This window comes from Adiantum capillus-veneris, chromosome 22, assembly GCF_014529385.1.
Source record: "Adiantum capillus-veneris isolate H3 chromosome 22, ASM1452938v2, whole genome shotgun sequence".
Classification (NCBI taxonomy): Eukaryota; Viridiplantae; Streptophyta; class Polypodiopsida; order Polypodiales; family Pteridaceae; genus Adiantum; species Adiantum capillus-veneris.
Window position 1 is genome coordinate 83,494,875 of NC_140952.1, and position 25,037 is coordinate 83,519,911.

General features: G+C 43.7%; 1 protein-coding gene across 2 annotated transcripts; it reads right to left on the reverse strand.

Moving 5' to 3' along the window:
- Positions 1–388: 388 nt before the first annotated feature.
- LOC147429695 (uncharacterized) lies at positions 389–19,581 on the reverse strand. 2 transcript variants are annotated; one of them, XM_086495945.1, is made up of 8 exons: positions 19,195–19,581; positions 4,719–4,852; positions 4,404–4,623; positions 2,213–2,594; positions 2,011–2,145; positions 1,778–1,934; positions 964–1,366; positions 389–871 (listed from the first exon to the last, which is right to left on the reverse strand). In XM_086495945.1, exons 1-8 carry the CDS (start codon positions 19,273–19,275, stop codon positions 665–667), a joined length of 1,719 nt encoding a protein of 572 aa, XP_086352071.1. In that variant the 5' UTR covers positions 19,276–19,581; the 3' UTR covers positions 389–664. The 2 variants fall into 2 exon arrangements, with proteins under 2 accessions (XP_086352071.1, XP_086352072.1); XM_086495946.1 differs by having other exon boundaries at positions 4,719–4,856; positions 19,195–19,579.
- Between the last annotated feature and the right edge of the window lie 5,456 nt (positions 19,582–25,037).

Below are 25,037 nucleotides of genomic sequence, written 5' to 3' on the forward strand. Positions count from 1 at the left end.
ATTGGCCCCTGTAATTGTAAAAAATTGGGTATAAACAATATTAAACAAGGAAACAACGAGAACATTATATTAAAATCTAGAACACTGATTGTTATCCTATTCATTTGAGCCTTTTATCTTAAGGTATTATTGGGCCATTCATTCTGTGATGCTTATGAAACATCTCCTCAACAAATGGGAAAGAAAGCTTTTCTGGTCATACAAAGTATGCTTTCAGGATGTATGTATATTCGAATATATACAAGTTAAATTGAAATTATGGTGAAAATGCTTATAATATTTACTGAGCTATGAGTGTATAATCATATCAAATGGAACGCATCTTTCGTTATTGACCTTGATTCTGAACAGTTCTGGTGGTGTTGCTCGCAATTCAGAAAAGAAAACATGACTTTTAAATGAATCCCCACTTCATTGATACATATTTGGTGAAGTAAACTTTATAGGTTTTCATGTACATACATGGTGTTAGTAACATCCCCATGTAGGATGAGTAAAAATACACCAAAGGATCCAATCCCTTGGAAAGAATGTCCTACCTACCGAATGTCCTCTTGCACTTAAATAATGTATTTACACTACATATTTTAATAGAGATGTGTACAACGCCCCCAAGAAATTGATGGAAACTGCAGATGATCTCCATTATGGCCCTATGCAACATTTACATGCCCAAATCTAACATGAGCTGACTTACCATAAGTCCTGTGGCACATGTTCCACTCACTGCAAGAATTGCCTGAACTTGGGGCCTTGTCAAAGCCAGCATAGAACCCACTTCATCTTTGTTCATGAAAAGACCCCTCTCATGCAAAGACCAAGCCATCATTGGTGGAAACAATCCGTAGAGTGTCGTCATACCGTAACCACCCTGCTAAGTGATACAAAATGGCATAGTTGGTGAAACAATTGTGCACTCATCAATCCAGAACCAGCTTAAAAGTTGAAAGTATACAACATTACCGCTATATCGGTGGCAGAGAAAAATGCATCTGAAACCATGCTTGAGGCTACCAAAGGTGGAGCCAAAATCAATATAGATAGCACAATTTGTGTCCTATTATTTCTCCAGCTGTTGTCCAGAACTCCAAAAATTTGCTGTAGAAATGAGTCTTCGGTACTATTCACAGTCAGATACCCAACTTTATATGAATGATAAGATTTCAAGAATTCCAATGGGATGCTCTTCAATGCTAGCTTCGTGAAGGATGCCATCACGTCTTGCATTTGGGTACTCGCCTTCTTCTTTTGAGCAAGCCGTTCTTCAAAAAATGCGATGAAACCTATTATTGTGCCAATGAAAGACGTTGCCAATGCTAGAATCGAGAATAGCTCAATCATTACAGCAATGCTTGTTCCTCCTGACCTTTAAAGGGCAACAACATAAATCTCAAGCTTTTCTTCCATTTAAAAACCAGACTCTGCAAAAACCATTGAGTTTCTGATGCGTTCTAACAACGCAACTTTTAATTAGGAGCTCCTACTTTGTATCGTGAGCAATCCTCATCCAACCACGAAAGTGATATTTGATGCACTTAATCAATACATGCGTTCTGGCTTGATGACTCTTTAAGATCTCAAAATTTCATCACATAATTAGCAAGGGAAAAACACTTTGAAAATCAAATTCTAGCTCTGCTAGATAGTTTATGAAGCTCTGCCTGTAAACCCTCCTAAATTTTGGGGCTGCTTGGGGCTGTATGTACTTGCAATAGCAAGTACAAAGCTAAGGTTAGCCTATTGTAAGTGCGTCTGTATGGAAAGTAAGCTTAGCTACCTTGTTAGAAATACGAGTGGGTCTTCATTCCCTGAAATTGGTGCAATGCAAAGAATAATCACATCCCAGAGCAAAAACATGGCCACTGGTACAGCACTTCCAAGTAATACTGCCTGTCTAATACGATGTATATCACCATTCAAGTATGTGAACAAAACTGAAATCACGTAGAAGATTGAGTATTAGGCACCTAAAAATCACCAACAGGACTTCGAGCAAGCTTAGAATCTCACCTGGCATAAGGTCATGATATACAAGAGCAAAGATGATAACTGGAAATGTTTCTGGAGTCCTTTCCCAGTTCATGTGCTGTAGACTGTTCCAATCACTGACTCCAAATCCTCCCACAATTATCAGTAGAAATGCACCTGCATGTAACCATTGAAGAAACAGTTGCCTCTGTTTTTAAGCCCAAAAACTGCAAAGAAAACTTACCAATCATAGCACTTGTCAAGATTTGATTGAGAGAATCAACAAGTTTTGTGTTGCCCAAAAGTGTAAGGCTTCCAAATACCAATGTAAAGATCCAGCAGCAAAGTGTGGGTGAGGTATGCATAATTGGTGAGAGAACATCTCCTGATTTCGCAATGTAAGCCACCAAGACTGTATAAGTGAGGAAGACATATATACAAGCAGCTAAAGCCCCACCTACAGGGCCAAGAGTTTTCTCCGCCATGGCACACAACGGCAAACCAACATGGGAACCTTCATTCTTATGCTGCTCTGAGACAGCTACATTGACTTCAGCAAGTAGAAGAGCTTCCAGTACCAGAAAACACCAGCTCAACCCCATAGATGTAAGTGTTGGAACAAAACCCTGTAAACTTTCCAAATTAAAGGTGCATCTTCTCAGTATGCAACCTAAGCTCACACTCTTAATATCACAACATTTAATGATGTGCAATACTACCCCTAGGAAAAAACTTATGTTATAGTGCTCGTTCATTTGTTTGTGCCTTTGTACAATTGTATGCAGAATCAAATGACCCCATTGAGCACTTCTAGGAAGCTTGATAAACTTACAACACAGAAAATTAATTCTCTACTGTTTAAATGAGAACCATTCACGTCAAGCTCAATAAGAGGATCATGGGCCACCCTGGATTTTTTTGATGGATCAGAAAGCTGAAGTGGTGGAGAACTTGGAGACACCAAAAAGACATACTACAGCCATCCCACATGCGGCAACATGAAGAGACACCGGCATGAAGCAACTTGAAACCAGACGGAAGAAACAAAGGCCCATATCTTCTTGGCAAGAGGACAAATGATGAAGTGATTTCTATCATCTTCTTTGAAAGTGGTGCAAAAGAAACACAAGCTCCTTTGCTTTATGAGGTAGTTGAGCATGCCAATCTCGAAACAGTACATCCCTCCACCAGGCAACATATTTTGGACCCACCAAGCCTTGTTAGCCTTGTCAGCCAGCCAATGCCTTAGTCGAATAAGAGAGTGATAGACTTGATTCGCAAAACTATCAGTAATGGGGATTTTGCCTTTGACTTCCTGCCAAATACCTTGATACCCACAAGGGATATGATACTGATGTTGCACTCTAGGAAAAGAGAGAAGCTGGCTGTAAATTGTTCTTTTCCTGGCCAGGTAATATTTCTAGAAATGGCAAGCACCACCAATTGTAGAGAATTTACTACCTCTCTACAAGAATGTGGCTTCCAATCACTAAACTTCACTAACTCTTAACATAAAAGCACTAGGCAACTGAGAAAAGAGGACTGACTGATCTGCATTTACGATATGCCAACATGGCGCCTCTATTAGAGTCTTGCGCTGCAAAAGACCCGTCTAACATATGAAGTATTCAGCAATAGAAACCCACATCAACACACATATCCTGACGAAGGCTCAATGCTTGGTTGTCATATCCAAATCATGCCTCACGCATTCTTTCAGGGGTGGATATGTGTTGCTATGAGACCCAAACCATCCCTGACTTGAGGTTACTTTTCTTCCAAAGAATGAAGCAGATGGGCTGAGTGATTCGAGAAATTGCTTTACAATTCCAACACAGCAAAGGCGTGAAAGTTGAAAGCATAGGAAGCATGATTGCTTGAGCTAGTTTTAGCCGCACATGAAAAGGCTCTAACTACGATTTCCAATGAACAAACTTATCTATGATCTTGCTAGAGATCCATTACAACATCTGACTGACACTAATATTCACACCCACTCTCGATAGCCAAGGTGCCTAAACACAATATGTTTGTGCACTACACTTCCCTGCTCCCTAAGGTCAGCCAATGCTCCTCTGTGTAACCGATAAGGGACGATTTACACATGTTTATGCACAGACCGGAGGCAAGTGCATAGAGACACCATACTTGCATTGCTTTGCCCAAAGTTGCTATGTTTGCCTTCAAGAACATAAAAGAATCATCAGCCAATGTTTGGCCTACAAGTTGCTGCCATTAATCTGCCCAAGCCCAGCATGCTTGTTTCTTCAGCTTTTTTAACCCGACTTACTCAAACTCGAGTTATAGCAAGATTATATGTCCAGCACCATGCTGCCCAGTCCTGTTTTTATAAAATCCTAGGCAAGCTTGATTTTGAGATAACTTGAAGTGCACGGTTCACAAGAATTTTTACTCGTATGAGAGAAGAAACTCACCACATCCATTGTTCTGGCAGGAAGCGCAAGTATCCCAGCCCCCACACTTGTCCCTATAATAAGAGCCATTGCACCTTGAAGTGTTCCTTGTCCTTTCGAGCCATTGTTTGCACAAAGAGAAGGCTCATTGCATGTTTCAAGAACCTCTATATTCGTCCCGTCCTCAGTTCCAGGTGGGGGTTCGCTTTCCTGATTGAATTTGACACGAGTTTTGATGTACCTGCACTTGAAGGGATAATAGGAACCAATGAGCAAATTAAGCGGCTGCTAGTTAACAACTTAACTTTGTAGGCCCTCTGGGTCATGATTACTGACCTTAATTTTGAAGGCAAATTCAAAAGCCACCTGGTGCCTTTTGAATTGCACTGTACAAATTTGGTAGATTTTGTATCTGAACACCATCTACTGTCCATTTGGTGGCATTTTTTCTGTGCAAATATGCTTGTAATCTTGCTGTTACAAACAATCAATACTGTCAGCCAACAGCACACTAAATGACAAGCTGACCCAACAAAAGATGAGCAAAAAGATGTACAAACATAAAAAGCTGCAGATGATAGATTAAACCAAGGCCATAGCAATTGAGAGGGGAAGCATGCACGGATCTCGATCAATCACAATAGACTTGAGCATCCCATGATGCTTGAAAATCTGTGCTAGAAAAACCCTAGCCATATGCTCTACTTTGATCAATTTCCTAACTTGAATAAAGTGAGCTTGCTTGCTAAATCTGTCCACGATGGTCTAGATCGCATCATTTCTAGTCTGAATCTTTAGGAGATCCATAATAAAATCCATGGCTGTCACAAAGTGATGACGTGGCATGACCACCCAGATGGACACTAGTGAAAAGTGTCAGATAAAATGTCATAAGTTGTTCCAACTTATGGGGTCCTGTCCGATGGGTCCCAGGGACACAAGAATAAAGCAAGGACTAATTTTGTGTGGGACTGCTGACGTGGCAGGCTGTACGGAAACCTAAAATTCATGTTGACTGCTAACGTGGCAGGCTGTATGGAAACCTGAAATTCACGCAGACTGCTGAAGTGGCACGCTATACGGACGCCTGCGAATTGTGGTGCGATTTACAGTGGCAACTTTTGGCGCTAGCATGAGAGCTTTTGGAACTTGAAGCTTTTCATGTACTGCTTTTAGGCCTAAAAGCATATATAAGAATTTCCAGGGCCTCTCTCCCTCCCATTAGCTTGAAAGCATTGAGCAGAGAGGACCCTCGGACATTGTACTTTGCCAAGAATTAATATAAAAATAAATACCGAAAGGGGTGCCAAACTTTGGGGCCAATACCTCCGAGCACGGAACTCCGCCGGGCCGTGTCGACTCTCTCTCTCTCTCTCTCTCTCTCAAAGCTCTCTCTCTCTCTCTCTCTCTCTCAAAGCTCAGTGGTTTTGAAGTTTCTGCATGTGTTGCTATTGATTTCTTGCTTGGTGTCCCAAGTTTGTTACAGTGGTATCAGAGCTCAGAAAGATTCTTCTTCTACGGAGGATACGATCCTTTTTGTAGCACACAGGTTTTTGTGAAAGAATCTTCGTGCCCCGACCTCAGACATATTAGTCGACCCCGGACTTATTAGCCACTCCCACCCTTTGTCCATAGCGCATCCGGTGCGCTCCCGTCTTCATCGCTCTGTCTTAAAGGGCATAAGCCATAAAGAACCCCAGATTACACATGGGTTCTCGTGGAGAATCAGACAGAGATAACATCTCTCAGGGGGGAGTGTCACAAGACGGGCACCACGTGCCAATGGAAAAGAACAGACTGAACAGGCTTTTAGCACTTCAATAACAACTGAATTGAGAGAGAGAGACGACACGCGACGCGGAGTGGCGGAATTCCACCCCAGAGCGTATTGGCCCCAAACCTTGGCGTCCCTTTCGGTATTTCTTTATATTGCATCAACAGTACAAGTCGGTACTCTAGATTCTGCACCTTCTCCAGGAAGCATGCCAGAGAATGAGCTCATGGCCTCATATTTAAATGCCCTAGGCCCAAAAGCAGTTTACATGAAAAGCCTTCAAACTCAAAAGCATTTGTTCCAAAAGCAATGCCCAAAAATCTGCCAGCGCGTTTTGCGGAAATCTGTACAACTGCCACGTCAGCACTATTAGCGTGTTTTGCGAAAATCTGCCACGTCAGCACTGTCAGCGCGATTTACGAAAATCCGTATAGTTCTGCAACGTTAGTAGTCAACGAAAAATCCGGGCTGTGTATGTGGGTCCTGCTTTATTTATATGCCTTTATGTCACTTGGACCCCATCGGACTGGGTCCCATAAGTTGGTAGGACTTCTTCTGTTGCTCGTTCTTCTTAGGGTTTAGGCCCCTCGGCCGTGATCTGAAGGTTTGCTCCGTTCTTCACTGGCTTGACACGTCACCAGTTTGTGACACCCCCCCTTCTTGAAAGAAAGTAATCATCCGCGATTACAACATATCTGCAAAACAACTCAAGTTAGTTCAAAAATTTCTGAGGGTCATTCCGATGGACAATCAGTTTGCTCTTTTTTTTGTTAAGGAGTTGGCTTCTCCTTTTGACTCTTTTGATCAAGGAGTTGGCTTCTCCTTTCGTCCAGATCGGAACTCTTGATATTCCACCGTAGTAAAGTTAGCCATCACACCCAGACTGCACTAATCTTCCAGGGGTGTCTTGATACACTAAAATTACATACCCAGGCAATCTCATCCAATTAGGAATATTCAGTAGTTAGCACATCACAATGCAACACAAATGCTCACATATGCATGTTACAAGACATAGAAACATAATGTAAGGTGTCGCGGAAGTGAAAGTTTAACTTTGCTCAAGATGAGTGCTCCGAACTGTGCTCAAGGGTTCCTTTTACTTACGGAAGGGAGAGCCTTCCATTCCTTTAGTGAGAGAGTGCAATGAACACAAACAAAGTGAATGGACACTGTGAATGGAAGTGCATGAGACTGAGAGATAGAGAGAGAAGAGAATACGACACCAAAGACGTTGTAAAACCCTCCTCCAAGGGCCCTTCTCTCGATGGCGAGAGAAGTCTATTCTATTGATTGCACAATCTGGTACAAGATGCTGATGCAAGTTGCGAGTCTATGATGAGATGACGGCGACGACGAACACCGCGAAGACGATGGCTGGCTGAATCTGCTATCTACGGGCTGTTCTTATCTGCTGGAAAACACTGTGTCTATTGCTGATTTGCTGCTGATAAAACGGAGATTTGGATGGCTGAAAAACGCTGTTTTCCTACTGTCCAAAAACACTGACTTCTTGCTTGAAAAACGCTGGTTATTACTGGCTGAAAAACGCTGGCTTGCTGGTCCTGAAACGATGGCTTGTTGGTCCTAAAACACTGGCGTGCTGGTCCTGAAAAACGCCAGGTTTATGGGGCTGAAACGCTGGCTTTGCTGAGCTTCAAACGCTGAAGTGATGGCCTTCAAAACGCTGGGGTGCTGGGTGTTCTAATGCTGAAAACGCTGAGTCTTCAAGGCTGGAAAACGCTGTGGTTCTATGGGGGAATCTTGCTTGAGAAGGTGCTCCAGAGGGCCTGCTGCACTGGGTGCCTATTGGTCTCCTTCCTTCTTCTGCCAGAAATGCTAGTGCTAGGGTTTCCTTATATATTAACTTAGGCAAATTGCCCTACCCAGTTCCCAACGAAAGTCACTTAAAAATAATAAGTAAAAAAGTCAAAAATAGGAAAAATAGGTTTAATGCACTGGAAAATTCCCCCGATGGATTCTGATGATCATGCTGTGTGCAACCAGAGGATATGCATCTACTCTACGTGTCTGGTCATGCACGGTCTGCGAACAGACTCACAAAAGTGCCAGATCACTTCCTATTCTAGACTGACTTGACTGAACTGAACCCTGGTCATGTTGTAGCTTGTCCACGAACACATAGGGTTGGATATGTCACGTGACACATAAAGTCGCCGATGAACACTCCCCCTGCAAATAACCATTCCGGTCCGGGCCATGAGCTGTTCAACGACTCCCTCATCACTCCTCCTGCAAATAACCTAAAATGGTCAAGGCCATGAGATATAGAGGCCTTTTACAACCAAACGCCCCCCAGACCGTAGCCTCCGTCGTTTGGAGGTGCTGAGAGTAAGGACTGCTCAGACTTCTTAATACTCCCCCCGTAAATAACAATCCAGGTTCAAGCCATGAGTAAAAACAACACTTTTCAATCATTCAATACTCCCCCCGCAAATAACCACAAGGGTCCGGGCCATGAGTATGAACAAGCATTCTCAAACATTATTTCTCATTACTCCAATCGGGAGTAAAAATCACCAATCATTGAACCCAGTATTAAACCAGATTCAACCAAGACATGTTTAAAACAGATAGCATCATTTCAAACAATACTTTCTCAAACAATGTTCAAAAGTATCTAACTATAAAACAATTAAAGAGCTCATTCAGGGCTTTGTTCGGACAACCGAACTTTGAGGACGATTGGCTTGCCCTTTTGCATCACGGTGATGGTTCGGTTCCGAAATTGGAGAGTCACATCATTCTTGTCATGCCAAGGCATGCCCAAGAGAACGTCACAATTGCCTAACTTCATAATATGGAAATCAGCTTTTCCATGATAATCTTGGATAGTCACTGGAAGAGCACCAATGAGCGGTACCACTTTCTGAGTTTGCCCCGTGGCTAGCTCAGCTTCAATTTCTCCACCCTCTGCATCATAATCGAAGTCCATCTGCTTCAAGAATTCTGGATGGATGAAGTTCTCTGTAGCTCCTGGGTCAAAGAAAATTAGGGCTTTCAAACCGTTGACTTTGCTGTATGCTCGACACAATTCATTTGTACTTTCAAGGCGTATGCCATAGATGTCATGTACTAATCCAATGGCCGGTTTAGCTCGTTTGGCTGGAGATGGTCCTGGGTTTCTGCCGACCGTTGTTGTGGGAGTCGGCTCCGCTGGTCTGTCCGTGCGTTGGGGACAACCAAAATACTTATGTCCTGCTTGAAAGCATCCAAAACATCTGCCTTCTTGTAGTAAGGTACCTCGTTGTTGAGATGTCAAACGAGGCCTTTGCGGTTGGCTTTCACGAGACTCTCGAGAAATTGTTCTTTGTTGGTGAGAGTTGTGGTTAGTGGCCGGAGGTTCTTCTGTGGTAAACTCTAGCTTTCCCTTCATTAATTTGTAGCCGACCGCGGCATGGTCCATAAGCTCTTGCATGGTAGAGACTTGCTTGGAAAGAAAATATTCCTACAATGGTGATGGTAGTCCAATGGTGTAGCGCTCGCACTGATCCTCCAAGGAAATGAACTTAAAGAAGGACACCGGAAGGTACACGTCGAGTCCATGGTTTCGGTGGCAAGCATTTTCAAGTTGCCCCAATTTGCCAAAATCCGGACTTCAAACATAGAAGTCATGTAACTACGTGCAAAAACTGTCTTGAAAGCTTGCCAGGTCCTTGGAGCATGCGGTTGTGTCGCGATTGAACTCCACCATTGCAAAGAATTATCTTTAAGAAATCCTGCTACTCGAGAAATCTCGGATTCTTTTGTATAGTTCCCCAAAGCATAGATGTTGTCAAATTGCTGTAGGAACTCCAATGCTTTCTTGCGATCTTTCACCCTGGCAAAAGTGAAAAATTTGACTATCGTGCCGCCATCCTTGAAATTTTTAGGTTGGTTAGGTGCATATCCCACATATGGATTATATGGGTATCCATGGGCTCCAACCATTGTAGCCCGGTGGCGGTGGTGGTGGGGAAGGTGGGGCAACGGCGGTTGCAATAAATCAGGGCCAGATGGCTGCACCATACTCCTGAAGACTCCCCCGATCGGAACAGACGGTTGAGAAGGTTTGATACGCCTGATGCTTTGATACCACTGTCACAAAAGCACACGCCTGATGCTTTGAGACCACCGTCACAAGACGCGCACCACGTGCCAATAGAAAAGAACAGATTGAGCAGACTTTTAGCACATCAATAACAATTGAATTGAGAGAGAGACGATACGTGACACGAAGTGGTGGAATTCCACCCCAGAGAGTATTGGCCCCAAACCTTGGCGCCCCTTTCGGTATTTCTTTATATTGCATCAACACAATACAAGCCGGTACTCCAGACTCTGCACCTTCTCCAAGAAGCATGCCAGAGAATGAGCCCATGGCCTCATATTTAAAGGCCCTAGACCCAAAAGCAGTTTACATGAAAGCATCTGGTCCAAAAGCAATGCCCTAAAGTCTGCCAGCGCATTTTGCGGAAATCCGTACAACTGCCACGTCAGCAATGTCAACGTATTTTGTGGAAATCTGCCACGTCAGCATTGTCTGCGTGTTTTGCGGAAATCTGTACAATTCTACCACATCAGCAGTCAACGGAAAATCCGAGCTATGTGTGTGTGGGTCCTGCTTTATTTACATGTCTTTATGTCACTTGGGCCCCATCCAACGGGGTCCCATAAGTTGGTAGGACTTCTTCTTCTTCTGTTGCTTGTTCTTCTTAGGATTTAGGCCCCTCGGCCCCTCGGCCATGATTTGAAGGTTGGCTCCGTTCTTCAGTGGCTTGACACATCACCAATTTGTGACAGGAAGACAAAGAAATATTAAAATCCAGCACGGGAACTGAAGAAAAGAACGAAGATTTGGGCAAATTTTTGGCAGAGAAGTCTACTAGAGCAGAGTACAAAGTGTAAACTGCAGGTTGAAAAGACTGATCAAGTACTCCAGAGACCCGAGATTTGCAAAACACCTAAAGAATTACCCGATCGATGAGATTCACTCGATATGGCGTGAGGCCATTGATTCTCCTCTCAGGTCGGGAGGAAAGCTAAAAGGACAGATGAGTGCAGAAAAGCGAAAGGTGTACTCGCAGGAAGAGCTGGACAGAGCTGTTGACCAAAAGATGAACCAGATAATGAAAGGCTTGAAGCACTCTCGAAAGAAGAGGAAATCGGTGAATTTCCCCGGTTATTTGGGCCGGAAGTCTCATTTCGAGATGGAAAGCAGATCAAGATATCGTGCTCGTTTCGAGGATGACTCAAATTTTTCTTTGTCTTCAGAGAGTTTCGACAGTTTGTCGTCCTTTAGTTCTACAGAGGATGAGAAAAGGCGGAAGAATAGGAGAAAAAGCAAGAAAAGCAGATTTTTGAACAAGTCTAGAAGGCATGGAAGGCCATCCAACAGTTCATAGGAGGAGAGCTCATCCTCCTCTCACAGTGACTAGATGAGCAAAAAGACCAAGGAGTTAAAGGAAGGGGGTCATGCCGTCAGGTTTGAGACGTTTTTAGGCTACCAAGACACCCATCGAGCCCTTGAGTTTGTACAACAGTTTGACGTCGCCTTCTCTGGAGGTCGGTTCACAGAACACTCCAAGGTGTGAAGGGTGGCATCTTACTCGAAAGGAACTGCACAAACATGGTGGTCTACTTTGTTGTTACGCAGAGAAGCACCTGTGACGTGGTTAAAATTCAAGAAAATTCAACTTGGATATCAAATGAATATGAAAGAGATGTCATCACAGCTTGGCATCACTTGAGAATGACTAAGAAAGATACATTGGATGACTACTGCTAGAGGTTTTGGGATACTTATCTGCCAATATCTTCGTTTCGGAAGATTACTTTGAGAAACCAAATTAAGTGCTTTTGCTGTGGATTACCAAAAGAGATTCGAGAATATTGTCAAAACTAGAAGTCTCACTCTATTCAAAGACTTATGGGACATGCTAAGAAGCGATTTGGAATGCATATTGGCTCATTGACTTATCCTTTGGATAGGATAATATCCACCTCAACAGGGCAAGAGTTTGCCAGTGAAGAGAATGAATCAAGGGAACCGGATGACAGCTCATCACAGGATTCTGGAGAATCAGATGATAGCACATCCGAGGGTTCCGACGAACTAAGGTAACCGGATGCAAGTTCATTAGAGGATTCCGGAGAAGAAAGGGGATCTAATGATAGTGCGTCTTGGGTTCCGATGATTGAGATTGACGTGCCAATGGACAGGGGAGGCTAGCTACCCACAAGTCCCAGGGCACAAGGAAAGAAAGGAAAAGGGAATCAACTAGTAGATCAGAGAATTCCCCAGATCCAGGTGAGGTGTCAGTGGACAGGGAGCCTGAGGAGCAACCTGAAGTGGAAGAGATTGAGGAGATTCTTGTTCTAGAACACATACTAGCTCACATGGAAAGAAAAATGAAAGGTAAAGTGATACGGTGGTTCTTAGTGTAAGAACTATCCGGCATTGGATACGAAGTGGATGGAGGAGGACCTAGCAGATACTCCTCGGATTTGGAACTTTACCTTGACGCTTTTGGTCTAGCTTCGACTATTCCAAGAGTTCCCAGAGATCAACGGGTTGAATCTGGTGCAGGCGGGACTGCACAAGAGGGGAGTTGGGGAGTTGCTCCTCACAGATTATGTAACAAACTTGGACACCCCAGATCGAGAATCTAGCATGACACACGAGAGAATCACTTAAAAACACTTCGCAACTTTAATCGCAGTTCAATTGAGTCGACACGGCCTGGCATAGTCCGTGTCTAGAGAGATTGGCCCCAAAGACTGGCGCCCCTTTCGATATTTATTTTATATTAATGCTTGAGCAAAGTTACAAGGCCCGAGGGTCCTCTCTGCTCTGTTGCTTGTCAGCCAGACTGAGCCAGAGAGTGGCCCTAGGTTTGTATTTAAAGGCCCTTAGGGCTCTCAAAAGCAGTTACATAAAAAGCTTCAAAATCCAAAAGCTAGCACTCCAAGCCCTCAACGCGATTTGTGGAAAATCCGTACAGGAGTCAACGCAAGATGCGGGGCTGTCCGTACGGCCTGCCAGGTCAACAGCCTTTGCACGAGTTTCTCCCTCTCTTTAATTTCTAAGTGTCCCTAGGGCCCCATCCGATGTGACCCTATAAGTTGGAACAACTTATGTCCTTGGCATGCCATGTCATAATTTTGTGATAGATTACCTAGATGGAATAAAGTCACTGACTTCCTTTGTATTACAGGGATATCGATGGGGCTGACAGTATTCTGCTGCATGACTTTATGAAAGAAGTACTTCGAACTGGGAATTCCCGAAATGAAACTGATAAATGTGTGCTCTCTCATGTGAGTAGTGTTTGAGGGCATGTTTGAAAGATGAAATGACTGTAGCATTTTGGTCTTGTGTTTCCGGAGAGATGAGATGGACAAGATAGAAACAAGATTTAGTCAATCGAGATATTTGCGGGATCTATGACATATCTAAATGTGATTGCTAAATACGTTGCCGATTGATCATAATCCAAGATCTCGAGGGAAGTAGTGATGTGAATGTTAGGTGGCTGTCGTCTTTGTGAAAGTGCTGGATATGTGTTGTCTAGTGCGTTAGTGCTTAGAGTCAATGTCTACTGAACTGGTTTTCGGCTTATGTTTGATTTTGCAGGCGTAATTGAGGGCGATTACAATTCTTTCAAGAGGGGGGTATGTCACAAAGTGATGATGTGGCATGACCACCCGGAGGGACACTAGTGGAAAGTGTAAGATAAAATGTCATAAGTTGTTCCAACCTATGGGGTTCCATTTGATGGGGCCCACGGAACACAAGAATAAAGCAAGGACTAATTTTGCTTAGTCCTTGGAGTGTGCGGCTTGGTAGCTATAAACGTCCACTACTTCACGGCACTACCTCTGCGAAAAACAGTGCTTGAAAAAAAAATTGATCCTTCTCGTGCAAGTGATCTTGAATTCCTTATGGCTTATGCCTTGTAAGACAGAGCGATGAAGACGGGAGCGCTCACGATGGGTAATGAAGTAAGGGTGGCTAATAAGTCCGCGGTTGGGACATGAAGATTCTTTAATAAAATTTCCAATAAACTTTAAAAGCGCCACCTTGCTCTGTCTGCTCTTTGGTAGGACCGGTATACTTTTAGAAAAGCACACGGCTGAAGCTTTGACACCATTGTAACGGGGAGGGGCACCACGTGCCAACGGAAAAGAACAGACTAAACAACTTTATGCACTTCAAATAACAACTGAACTGAAAGAGATGCACGACACAAGACGGGGAGTGGCGGAGTTCTATCCCAAGAGAGCACTGGCCCCAAACCTTGGCGTCCCTTTTAGTGTTTCTTTATATTGCTTGAACTCAGTACAACGCCAGTACTCCAATCCCTTCACCTTCATCCGGAAGCGTGCCAGAGATCGAGCCCTTGACTCATATTTAAAGGCCCTTGGCCTATGAAAAGTAGCTACGTAAAAAACTTCAAATTCAAAAGCATCTGGACTCAAAAATTGACGCTAAAACCTGTCGAGCATAAACCACGGAAATCCGTACAACCTGCCACATCATCAACATAAAATGCGGGCATCCGTACAACTGCCACATCATCAACAATTTCGCAAGAGAGTGTGTGTGCATGTGGTTCTGCATTATTTTAAGCCTTCAGGTCCCCTGGCCCCATTGGACGGGGCCCCATAAGTTGGTGGGAACTCTTCTTTGAAAATTGGCTACTCGGCAAGACTTTGCAAGTTGGTAAAACTTCTTCCGTTGTTGCTTCTTCAATTAGGGTTTAGGCCCCACAACTCGAATCTGCAAGCTGGCTCCGTTCTTTAGTGGCTTGACACGTCAGCAGCTTGTAACATCCTCCTAGGAGATAATGCTTCCAAGTAGACAAGGCGTGAATCACAACCATAAGTTTCTTCTTGTAGATCAAGGCATGCAATTCTGCATCCTTAAGCCATCTACCGCATGAAGCCGAAGATGTCTGCTCCGATGTCCACTGAAGGACAATACTCCAGCGAGCTCCGCGAGTGTAGTAGCAGTTTGGGGTGTCCCAACCGCTAAGAAATCCCCATGGAAAGATGCCGTCACGAGTAGTGTAGCAAACTGCTGTACTTCACTAATTCAATGTGAAGGTACTACGTGAAGGTGTCGAATTGAGTGTGAAAACAGCTCCGTGTCGTGAAAGAAGTGCCAATAGGCCTGCAAATGTCCTGCCCAATAGGATCCGTGGTGTCTGTAGTCAAACCGTCTGGAGAAAATGGAGAATCCCAGGAACCGTCGTGAGAATGACTAGAAGCCTGTCAATGCATGAACCTGCAACCCAAGGTGGCCAAGTGGCTTAGTTGTGAAACTCCAGGAAGGCCAAATGTAGCAATCTGCGACGTAAACGTCCTTCGAAATAAGGAAAGCCAGACTAAACAGTCTGCACTGTAGAAGCTACCATAAGCTCCAACAGTCACCGATAGACTGCACAAGCCACCACCGGATAAAACGCAAGGGGAGGGTTGAGGTCTTTGGGAGAGATGTCCTCCAACTGATGGCGCCCCCCCTCTTGGTGTAAAACGCTGGCTGATTTTTCTTCTTGGGAGGAAAACCTCATGCGGACGATGCGCCCTCAACGCAGGCGATTGATACCATGTGAGAGTGCGCGTGTGCGGAAGCGTGAGAGAGGAGAGAGAGAGAGAGAGACAGCAAACCACAAACGGAAGATATGATGAAAAGGGGGCGATCAACCTCCCATGACTACCATGAGCAGAAGACCCAATCACAATGACCATATGATATATGAAATGTGTACTCCTGGCCCCATATATATGAATGCCCAAGGTGGGCACCCAACTCAAGTGGGTGGCCGGCCCCAAACTCGGGCGGTCGGACAAGGTAAAACCTATGCTATGGGTGGCCAGCTCGGAGACATACTAGCTGTACAAGTATGCCGTAGACCTATGTGAAGTAGCAAAGTGGTGTAAAGTTAACATATCCACCACCGCTACTTTTTCTCAACCAAAGGATCTCAAGGACGGTGGATCGACAGTCAAGTTCTTTGCCTTCTTTAGAGTTACAGATCGGAAGAAAGCACTACAATTCTTACAATAGCAGATAACATCGCCTCACTTGGAAACTATACAAAGAAATCCAAGATTTGCCGAGCAACAACATTCTTCAAGGACAATGCTATTCAGCGTGTTGTTCTTTGTCCACAAAGCCTCATGCTCCAAAGGGATGGCAAGCTTTCGAGATTAGTTTTGCTTGTAGTTACCTCACATCTCTCTTTGATGTGCAACTCATTGCAGAATGGGATAATCTGAAGATGGTTTCCATCAAAACTTTTAGACGACTACAATCAGAGGTTCTAGGATGTACCCTACCAAATTCTTTATTTAAAAAGCTAACCTTGGAGGATCATGTAAGAGATACACCATTGGGATGCCTTCACCACTATGCAAGAGCTTATGGACCATGCTACAGTAGGTTATAAGCTGATGAAAGACAATCTTGTTTTTGAGCTTGAGAAACCCCAAGAAACTTCTACGGATCAAAATTGATAAAAAATATCTACGTCTAGGCATCAACAAAGTCAACTTCAACAATAATCGTTGTGACTCACTCAAAAGCAACCAAAAACTCTTCACCAAGAGGGCCGATGTTTTGGGTGTTTTCAGACAGACAACAATTTCAACAACTGTCCCAACAAAACAGATAGACCAACTACTAAGCAACCACCTTCCAAAAAAGGAAAGACATCGGTGGAAAAGGTCCCAGATATTTTGTCCTCTCGAGGTCAAATCCGCCTATAGAACACATCAGATATATCATTTTCAATACATTCCACAATGGGATGCCAAAAATGGCATATAGAGAAAAATAACGCTCTACCTATACTTGGGTAAGCTCTTGTTTCCTGTTCTTCTCTTGGTTGGGTGTGAGCTCATTTAACATCCAGTGTCCACATCTTGGTCCCTTGTAGTGACCTTGTATGCTCATCACTCGGATCTTCTCACATGGACTTTGCTATGATGTAGAAGCTTCACATTGCAGTGTAAATGGGCCATGTTCTCTCTCCTCTTGCTCAATTACTCCAGCTCTTGCGATCCTTCAGTTAAGCCTCCGACATGAATGATCTTTGGCATGAGAGAAACATGAGAGAGATAGAGAGGGAAAGTGTGCAAGGCATGAGAAAGAAGAGAGAAAGTGGAACCAAGCCCATCCACCGCAACGTCTATACAGGAGTGGTCAAAGTGTAGAGATACATGACCAACCGGTAAGAAAAGAGGGCCCTCCCTCCATATATAGGAGGGATACACGGCTTCCTCGGTCCCCAGCATCACCAAATAACCCATAATTGGGGTAAATGAATAGTCAATACCCTAAAATAGGGAGTCCTACTACTGATCTAGACCCGGTCAGCTGCACCCTGGCTAAATCTAGGATGTACCCAAGACCCAACCTGAAGAGAATAGCCTCACAATGCCGGGCACGGCCACAAAAAGTCCTCACTCTTTAGATCTAGACATTAGCCCAAGAGTTGGCCCACCAAAATCTCTAGCACCACGTGGCTCTCAACTTTTGGGTGCAAGCAAAGTTCAGAGATCTGGAGGTCCACATGAGTAATTTAGGTATTTGACAAGTCTAGTCACAAACAATAGTAACCCCCTCATCAACAAGCCATAAAACAAGCCGCTATTAAAAGTAATCGTATCAGGGCATCAAGATAGACAATCTTGTACACCAAGGGCAAGTCTGTAATTATATGAGAACCCAAAATCGCAAAAAACAAATTCTGAACGGCAAGAGGACACACTCATGTGCATTAATCTTTCTCATGAGCCAATTTCAGCCTCTGGTAGAAGTCTAATTATTTCAGCCTCTAGTGTATTGCATCCGGTTCAATAGCTTAAATCTGTCATTTGGCAAGTTCAGGGTTCATAGCCAATAGAAGTGCACAATCTTAACCTCTGCTACATGTAATTCCTTAGTACTTACTCTGCGTGTGTGTGGGTAGACAACAACCAAATGGGAATACACGACACTTGGAAAGCATTCACTGGAGTAGGGCATTCTCTCTTACTCTTGTTGACCGGTCACCACATCAAGCATACTTCCTTTCTTGCCATGGCATACGCACGATGGATGATGTGGTTGACACGTCTGGGAATATGCTTTGTTTTCCACATGCAGTTGCATGCTTTGGTTTGGGTGTGCATTATCGCCGGATTTGGAGCACGCTTGAGCACATGCTGGCTGCTTTCCTGCCCATTCCGCCATTGGCCAATGAATGCAGTACATCAGATTGGACCTTATGGGACACACCTTTTGTTCCCATTCCTGCCCGCAACATTTATGCTTCTCTCTTGCCTGAGTCTTGGCTGGTTGACCATTGTAATGCGCTATGGTCTTTGCATAAATCTGATCAATGGTGAAGAAAGGCAATACTGCAATTTGGAAGAGCCATTTGCCTCTGAAGGAATGCTTGTTTCTACGACACTGCTAGCTCAGAGTTCACCCTGTTGGAACTCTCCTTAGTGTGCGTCACATCAGCTCTTCTCATTGTGTCAAATGTTCAGCCTGTGATGAGACTGTTAGACGCTTGCTTTGGGATTGTCGCTTTACCAGGTCCTTCCTTGACCGCATGTCATCATGTCAGCAGTTTTCCACAAATGGTTATGGGCTTTTGGCATTCTCCCAACTTCCCAACAATTTGCGATCTTCCTTCACATGGGTCAGGTTTTGGTCTCTATGGTCTTTGTGGCGCCAATGCAATTTTCACATGTTCCATCAGCAGGATGCTGACCCCTTTCCTTCGTTCAAGATTTCATTTAGGCAATCCTTACATTTTGCCTTTGATGTTGGGGACATATCCCCGGATCTCCTTCAGCTCTCCTATGTAAGCTTTTAGAGCCTTCACATTACAGAACACTGTGTTCTTCCTTTTGTATCCGATCTTTCTTTTGAGGTTTGCCACTTGTGAATTGATAAAAAAAGCTTTACAAAAAAAAATGTGTATGTGTGTGCGCGCGCTCGCGTGTGTTTTGGGGGGGAAGACACAGAGTAGACGGGGGTACCTGATTTGATGAGCGCTTGCCATAAGAGAAAGTACGATCATCCACAAGGCGCTGCTTAGCCAGCAACCTTCTCGGGTCCATTAACTAGCTAGCCTCACTTACGTAGTCGAGTAATACGCGGAGAAGGAATTGTGTAATTGGATCATCTAAGGCGAGTGTCACACTAAGAGCCAGTATGTCGGACCCATTTCAAAAAATCTCTTTGGTTAGAATCTTCAGGAGATGCCCTTTGGCATGAAATGAAAAAGGAACGGTGCTCACTCCCGAGGCGAAAAAGGAAGGCGCAGGCAGTCGAGGCCAGTGATGACGACAGTGATGCAGGACGGGTCTCGTGCAGAGCTACAGTGATGCAGGTCGACGGGGCAAGGGCAGCATGTGGTATTGCACATTTTTTAATGAGAAAAATGATTGACGGCATCGGCGCAAAACAAGCATTCGCCTGATTGGTCTAGCGCAGCAGATGGCAGGGTGGAACTTGCGGCTGTCCCAGTTCGAGTCCCCATATCATCCTTCAATTTTGAGGCCTGACTTGCAAGGTGAATCGCAAGGGAAGCGTCGCCTCAGTGGAATCTACGATGATTCTGAGCCAGTAACCTTCTCGGTCCATCAACTAGCCTCACTAGCGTAGTCGAGTAATAGGAATGGATCATCTAAGGCCAGTGTCATAGTAAGACACTACTTGACACCTCTGTTTGGGAGGTGAGATCAACGGCTCATGATCGTTGATTGATTGCGTGATCGTTAGATTCTTTAGGGAATGCAAAAGATTCCCAAGGGTTCCGGATTTGAGGCTTGACCTTTGCACTCTCTCCTCCTTGAGTTTGACTCTAACCACTAAGCTATCACATACTTGTTGAAAGGAGTAAGTGTGTTAAGTTTATAGATCGACGCTTAGTTCACATCGATTTTACACCAAATTTGGTGTGGTGAACACTAAACATTCCCTCCTGAGTTCACACCAATTTTGGTGTATTGCACACAATTCCCACCCCGTTTAAATCAAGTTCACATTAAGTTCACTAACACTTAGTTCACGCTTAGTTCAAAAACGTGCTCCGATGGCCCAAATTGCTACCACCTCGCGATGCCTAATGTGGGCCATTGATCCCAGCTCGTAGGGAGGTGTCAATTAGTGATGAGGCTAAGGCAGGTGACATGCTTTCTCGTCTTGAATCGCTATTGCGTTGAGGGTGCACGTCGCACCCTCCACACTATATCACACGAGCCGCTTCAAATGGGATCTACGGCTTGGGGGGATTTGTAAGACGGGCGGCCATGCCTCGTTTTGAATCGTCATGGGGTTGAGGGTTACCATCTCATGAGAATAAGCAAAAAATAGGTGTACGAGTTGAGGTCAAACGCAAGTGTATACAATGCCAATTAGATAAGGCCAAACCATTGTGTTATTCACTTTCGGTGATTACAAGCCAAAGAAGGAAGAGGTTCCAAAGAATGCAAAGAAGCCTGTTGCCCCCAGAAAAGCACATGCCAAAGAGGAGCAAAAGAAGCCCAAGAAGATAGAGCCTAAGGAGGAGCAAAAGAACCCAAGGAGACAGAGCCTAAGGAGGAGCAAAAGAAGCCCAAGGAGACAGAGCCTAAGAAGGGCAAGCAAACATAAGAAGAGCCCAAAACACCAAGGAAGAGCCCAAGAAAAATAGAGGAAGCTAGCACAAGAAAGAGTCCCAGGACTCCCAAAACCCCCAAAAGTGTTTTGTGAAGCAGAATTTTGTAAATAGCAAAATAGTACTTGAGAACATTTTGTAAAGACAAAACATTACAAACTCTCTACTTGAGAGCAATTTGTAAAGAGAAAACATTACATAATCATATTTTTTTCTAAAGAGAGACCATTACAAATTCTCTCCTTGAGAGTATGATGTAAATTGTACAACTTTACTAGCTCCATTTCTCGTGTAGCTCCCAATAAAGTATTTCAGTTTTCTGACGGATTGTGCAGCCCTTGCATTTGCTCTGCATGTTTTTTATAGTCCAACTGTGTTAACAACAACATGTCAAGGCCCAATCCATAATCCATGCCATCCTCCAACCCCACCTTAGAAGGGCCTAGGAAATCTGCTAGCCATGGTGGGAGTTCTTTCAAGTAAGTGGAGATAGTGAAAATTGGCCCAGGGTCTTCCTTCTCTTCATTATCTTCCTTCTCTTCCAACTCTTCCTCATCTTCCTTCTCTTCCTTATCATGGGCTTTTCTCTTCTCCTTCTTGCTCACAGGAAATGAGGAAGAGGAGCCCAAATCCTTGCCCATATATCTTGACCTATTGCTCACAAACCTAAACTGGGTCGCCCTATTTATACAATATTGATGACATTTACATTGTTGGAATTAGGGTTGCAAGAAAACACACACAGCTTGGAGAAGACGAAGGAAGCTCAAGGCACACAACAAAAAGTGTATTACTTAGTGTGCAATGGAAAGATAAGATATCCCTAGAGTGATGGGCGTATATACAATGCATGGGGGAAAAAACTTCCTAGTGAGGAAAAAATGGCCCAACGGTCCTAAGTGTGTTCACACACATCACTACCACATGTATATGGTAACAAATTCCCCCTGGGAGTGATGCGGTGAACGAGAGCTGGCACCTAGAGTATAGGGAAGTGCCATGCTCTAAGGACATGATCAGTCCACAAAGGGGAGTAAGCCCAAAGCTTTGCGGAAAGTTTCAAACTTCTCATGAAACAATGCCTTTGTGAGAATATCTGCAAGGTTGTCCTGTGTTCGCACATAAGCCCAGCTGATCTCTCTTGTTAAGAGCCTCTCCCTGACATAGTGGTAATGCACCTCAATGTGCTTTGTGCGAGCATGAAAAACTGGGTTCCTCATAATTGCCAATGCGCTCTGACTGTCAGGGTAAATAGTGTTGGCAGTGTCCTATCCAACACCCAAATCGGCCATCAGGTGTTTGAGCCATACACACTCAACCATAGCTGTGAAGACTGTCCTGCACTTAGCCTCACAACTGGAAGTCGCCACCGTAGGTTTCTTCTTGCTCAACCATGATATGCATGAGTTGTCAAGCATGAAACAAAAACCACTTATGGACACTCATGTGTCAAAACAACCAGCCCAATCGGAGTCCGAAAAAGCATGTAAATCTGGCGGCAATGATCCCCCCTTGGGATAAAACAAGCCAAGATGTAAAATGCCACTCAGGTAGTGAAAAATCCTCTTGACAGCCTGCCGATGCTTAGACCTTGGGCTATGCATAAATCTGCTGACATGTGAGACTGCAAACTGAATATCCAGCCTCGTGTTGCATACATAAATGAGGCAACCAACATCAGTTTGGTAAAGAGTGACATCGGCAGGATCACCAACATCATGAAGACTCAATTTCAAACCTGTTTCTATGGGAGTGGTAATAGGTTTGCAAGCCTCAAGTCCAAACTTACATAGCAATGTCTCTATGTAGCTTGTCTGACACAAAGCAATGCCACCATCACACTGCTTAAATTGTATACCCAAGTAATGATGCAACAACCCCAAATCTTTCATCTTGAAAGTAGCATTCAAATCAACCTTAAATCCAGTAATATGTCTCTCATTTGGTCTAGTGATCAACAAATCATCCACATAGAGAACAACAATGAAAAGAAAATCACCCTCACTCTTTACATACAATGTTCTTTCTGTTGGATTGTTATGAAAACCTTGTTTGACCAAACGAGTTTTAGCCTTCTCATACGAAGCACGAGGAGATTGCTTCAACCCATACAAAGCTTTCTTACATCGCACACTTTATCTTCGTGCCCTTTAATGACAAAACCGCGAGGCTGCGTTACATAAACTTTCTCAAATATTTCACCATTAAAGAAAGCAGTAATATTTGATTGATGTACATCCCAACCAAAATGAGCTGCCAATGCAATAGAAAATCCAAAGTAGTCATATGACAAGTGGGAGCAAAAGTCTCTTCATAATCTATGCCTTTTTGCTATGCATAGCCCTTTGCAACAAGTCGAGCCTTATAGCGATCAATCTCACCATCCGGCTTGCGTTTCAACTTGTAAACCCACTTCGTACCAATGGTCTTTTTGCCAGGAGGCAAATCACATAAAGTCCATTTGTCATTTTCTAACAGTGCATCATATTCAAATTGCATGGTAGCCATCCTATTTTCTGAATTCTGTGCTTCATCAAAGAGACAAAGGTTCCTCAACCTCACATAAGCTAGACACAAACAAAGCATAACAATCTAATGCATAAGATGCATGGCGAGAACCTGAACGAGTACGACTAGACAAAGGTGCATCCAATTTACTTGTCACACAAAGTATGCACCAACCATGTAGGCATACCTCTAAGCCTGCTCATTCTCATTCCTTTCCTCATCAAGTACATCATGGACATCTCCATCAATAATAGGCTGATTTGTTAAATTTTCAGAAACCCCCATAGGTTGTACATTTGCCTCATTGGAATTTACATTCGAACTTCCATAACTGAAAAGAGGCAACAAAGTGTCATAAATGTCTTGTGAGCTTACATTACTATCTCTAGTACATGAAATCAAGGACTGACCAGAATCTTCCACAAATGCAACATGCCATGAGACCAAGATACATTTTGTTTGCGGATGATACAACCTGTAACCTTTGCTTTCAGCACTATAACCAACAAAGATACATTTGACAGCCTTATCATCCAATTTTTTGCACCGCGTTTGTGGCACCAAAGCATATGGCAAACAACCAAAAACATGCATGTGCTCAATAGAAGGCTTTTCTATCATGCAATGATTCATATGGTATTACAGAATGCAAAGCTTTTGTAGGACACCTGTTAAGTACATAAGTGGCACACATGATAACCTCAAGCCAACACGAATGCGGAAAAGCTTGACTGTTTACCATAAATCGTGCCATTTTTGTAAGTGACATGTTTTTCCTCTCTTAATACCATTTTTATGAGACATTTTAGGCATTGTACATCGGTGTTTTATCCCACGACTAGCCAGAAATTCATTAAATTCATGAGACATATACTACCCCCTCGATCGGAATGGAGGTTTCCCATAGTATATTTTGAGACAGTTTCAACCATAGCCAAAAATTGTTTGAAGCACAAAAATACTTTGAACATCGCTTTATGCGCATACACCCATGCATGCCTGGACTAATCATCAATGAAAGTCACAAAGTAAAGGTAATTGCCCAAGGACGGAGTTTGCATGGGCCCACAAACGTCACTATGCACAAGCCGCAACTTGCATGTGGCCCTATCTAAATCATCTTTTGGAAACTTTGAACACTGCATCTTGCCCAAAATACAACCTTCACAAACATGTTTGGCAGGTGCTTCAAGAGGCGGCAAAGAAGCAACCATATCAAATTTTTGCAAACCCAAAAAACTGGCAAAGTTCATATGTCCAAAACGTGAATGCCAAAGCTTTGCATATGAAATAGCCTTAGAATCCACAATTGCATTCGCAAAATTTTGCCCACAATTGTCATACAAAGTGAGCTTATACAACCCATGACATAAAAGATGCAACAATTTCATCACCAAAACTGAGGTCAAGTACTGTACATCTATCATCCACAAATTTGACTACAAGACCAAGTCTAGCAAGTGCAAATATTTGAAGGTGACATGCGAGGTAGGGTTTGTCAAATGTGGTGATGCCATAGCGGATTGAAGCAATAAAAGTTGAGCCAAAAGTGGTGCAAAGGGACGTGCCGGTGCAAGAAGAACCAAGGGTGTTGTGGTTGCAAAGAGATGGGGTTATTCCCATGCCAAGGATGCCAGTTAGAGGGGCCCTTTTGTTGTGCAAGAAGTGAAGGCAGTTCTAGATCGGGCGAGAGAGGTGTTGCCAAATCGAGGT

What these genes read in the sequence shown, in the direction of transcription:
- LOC147429695 (XM_086495945.1), bottom strand. Translation starts at nt 19,275, where the DNA reads ATGGACCCGAGAAGGTTGCTGGCTAAGCAGCGCCTTGTGGATGATCGT. An exon ending in GCAAGCGCTCATCAAATCAG is followed by an intron (nt 4,853 to 19,194) that starts GTACCCCCGTCT and finishes TGTAACAGCAAG; the next exon opens with ATTACAAGCATATTTGCACA. An exon ending in TCTCTGCCACCGATATAGCG is followed by an intron (nt 872 to 963) that starts GTAATGTTGTAT and finishes ATCACTTAGCAG; the next exon opens with GGTGGTTACGGTATGACGAC.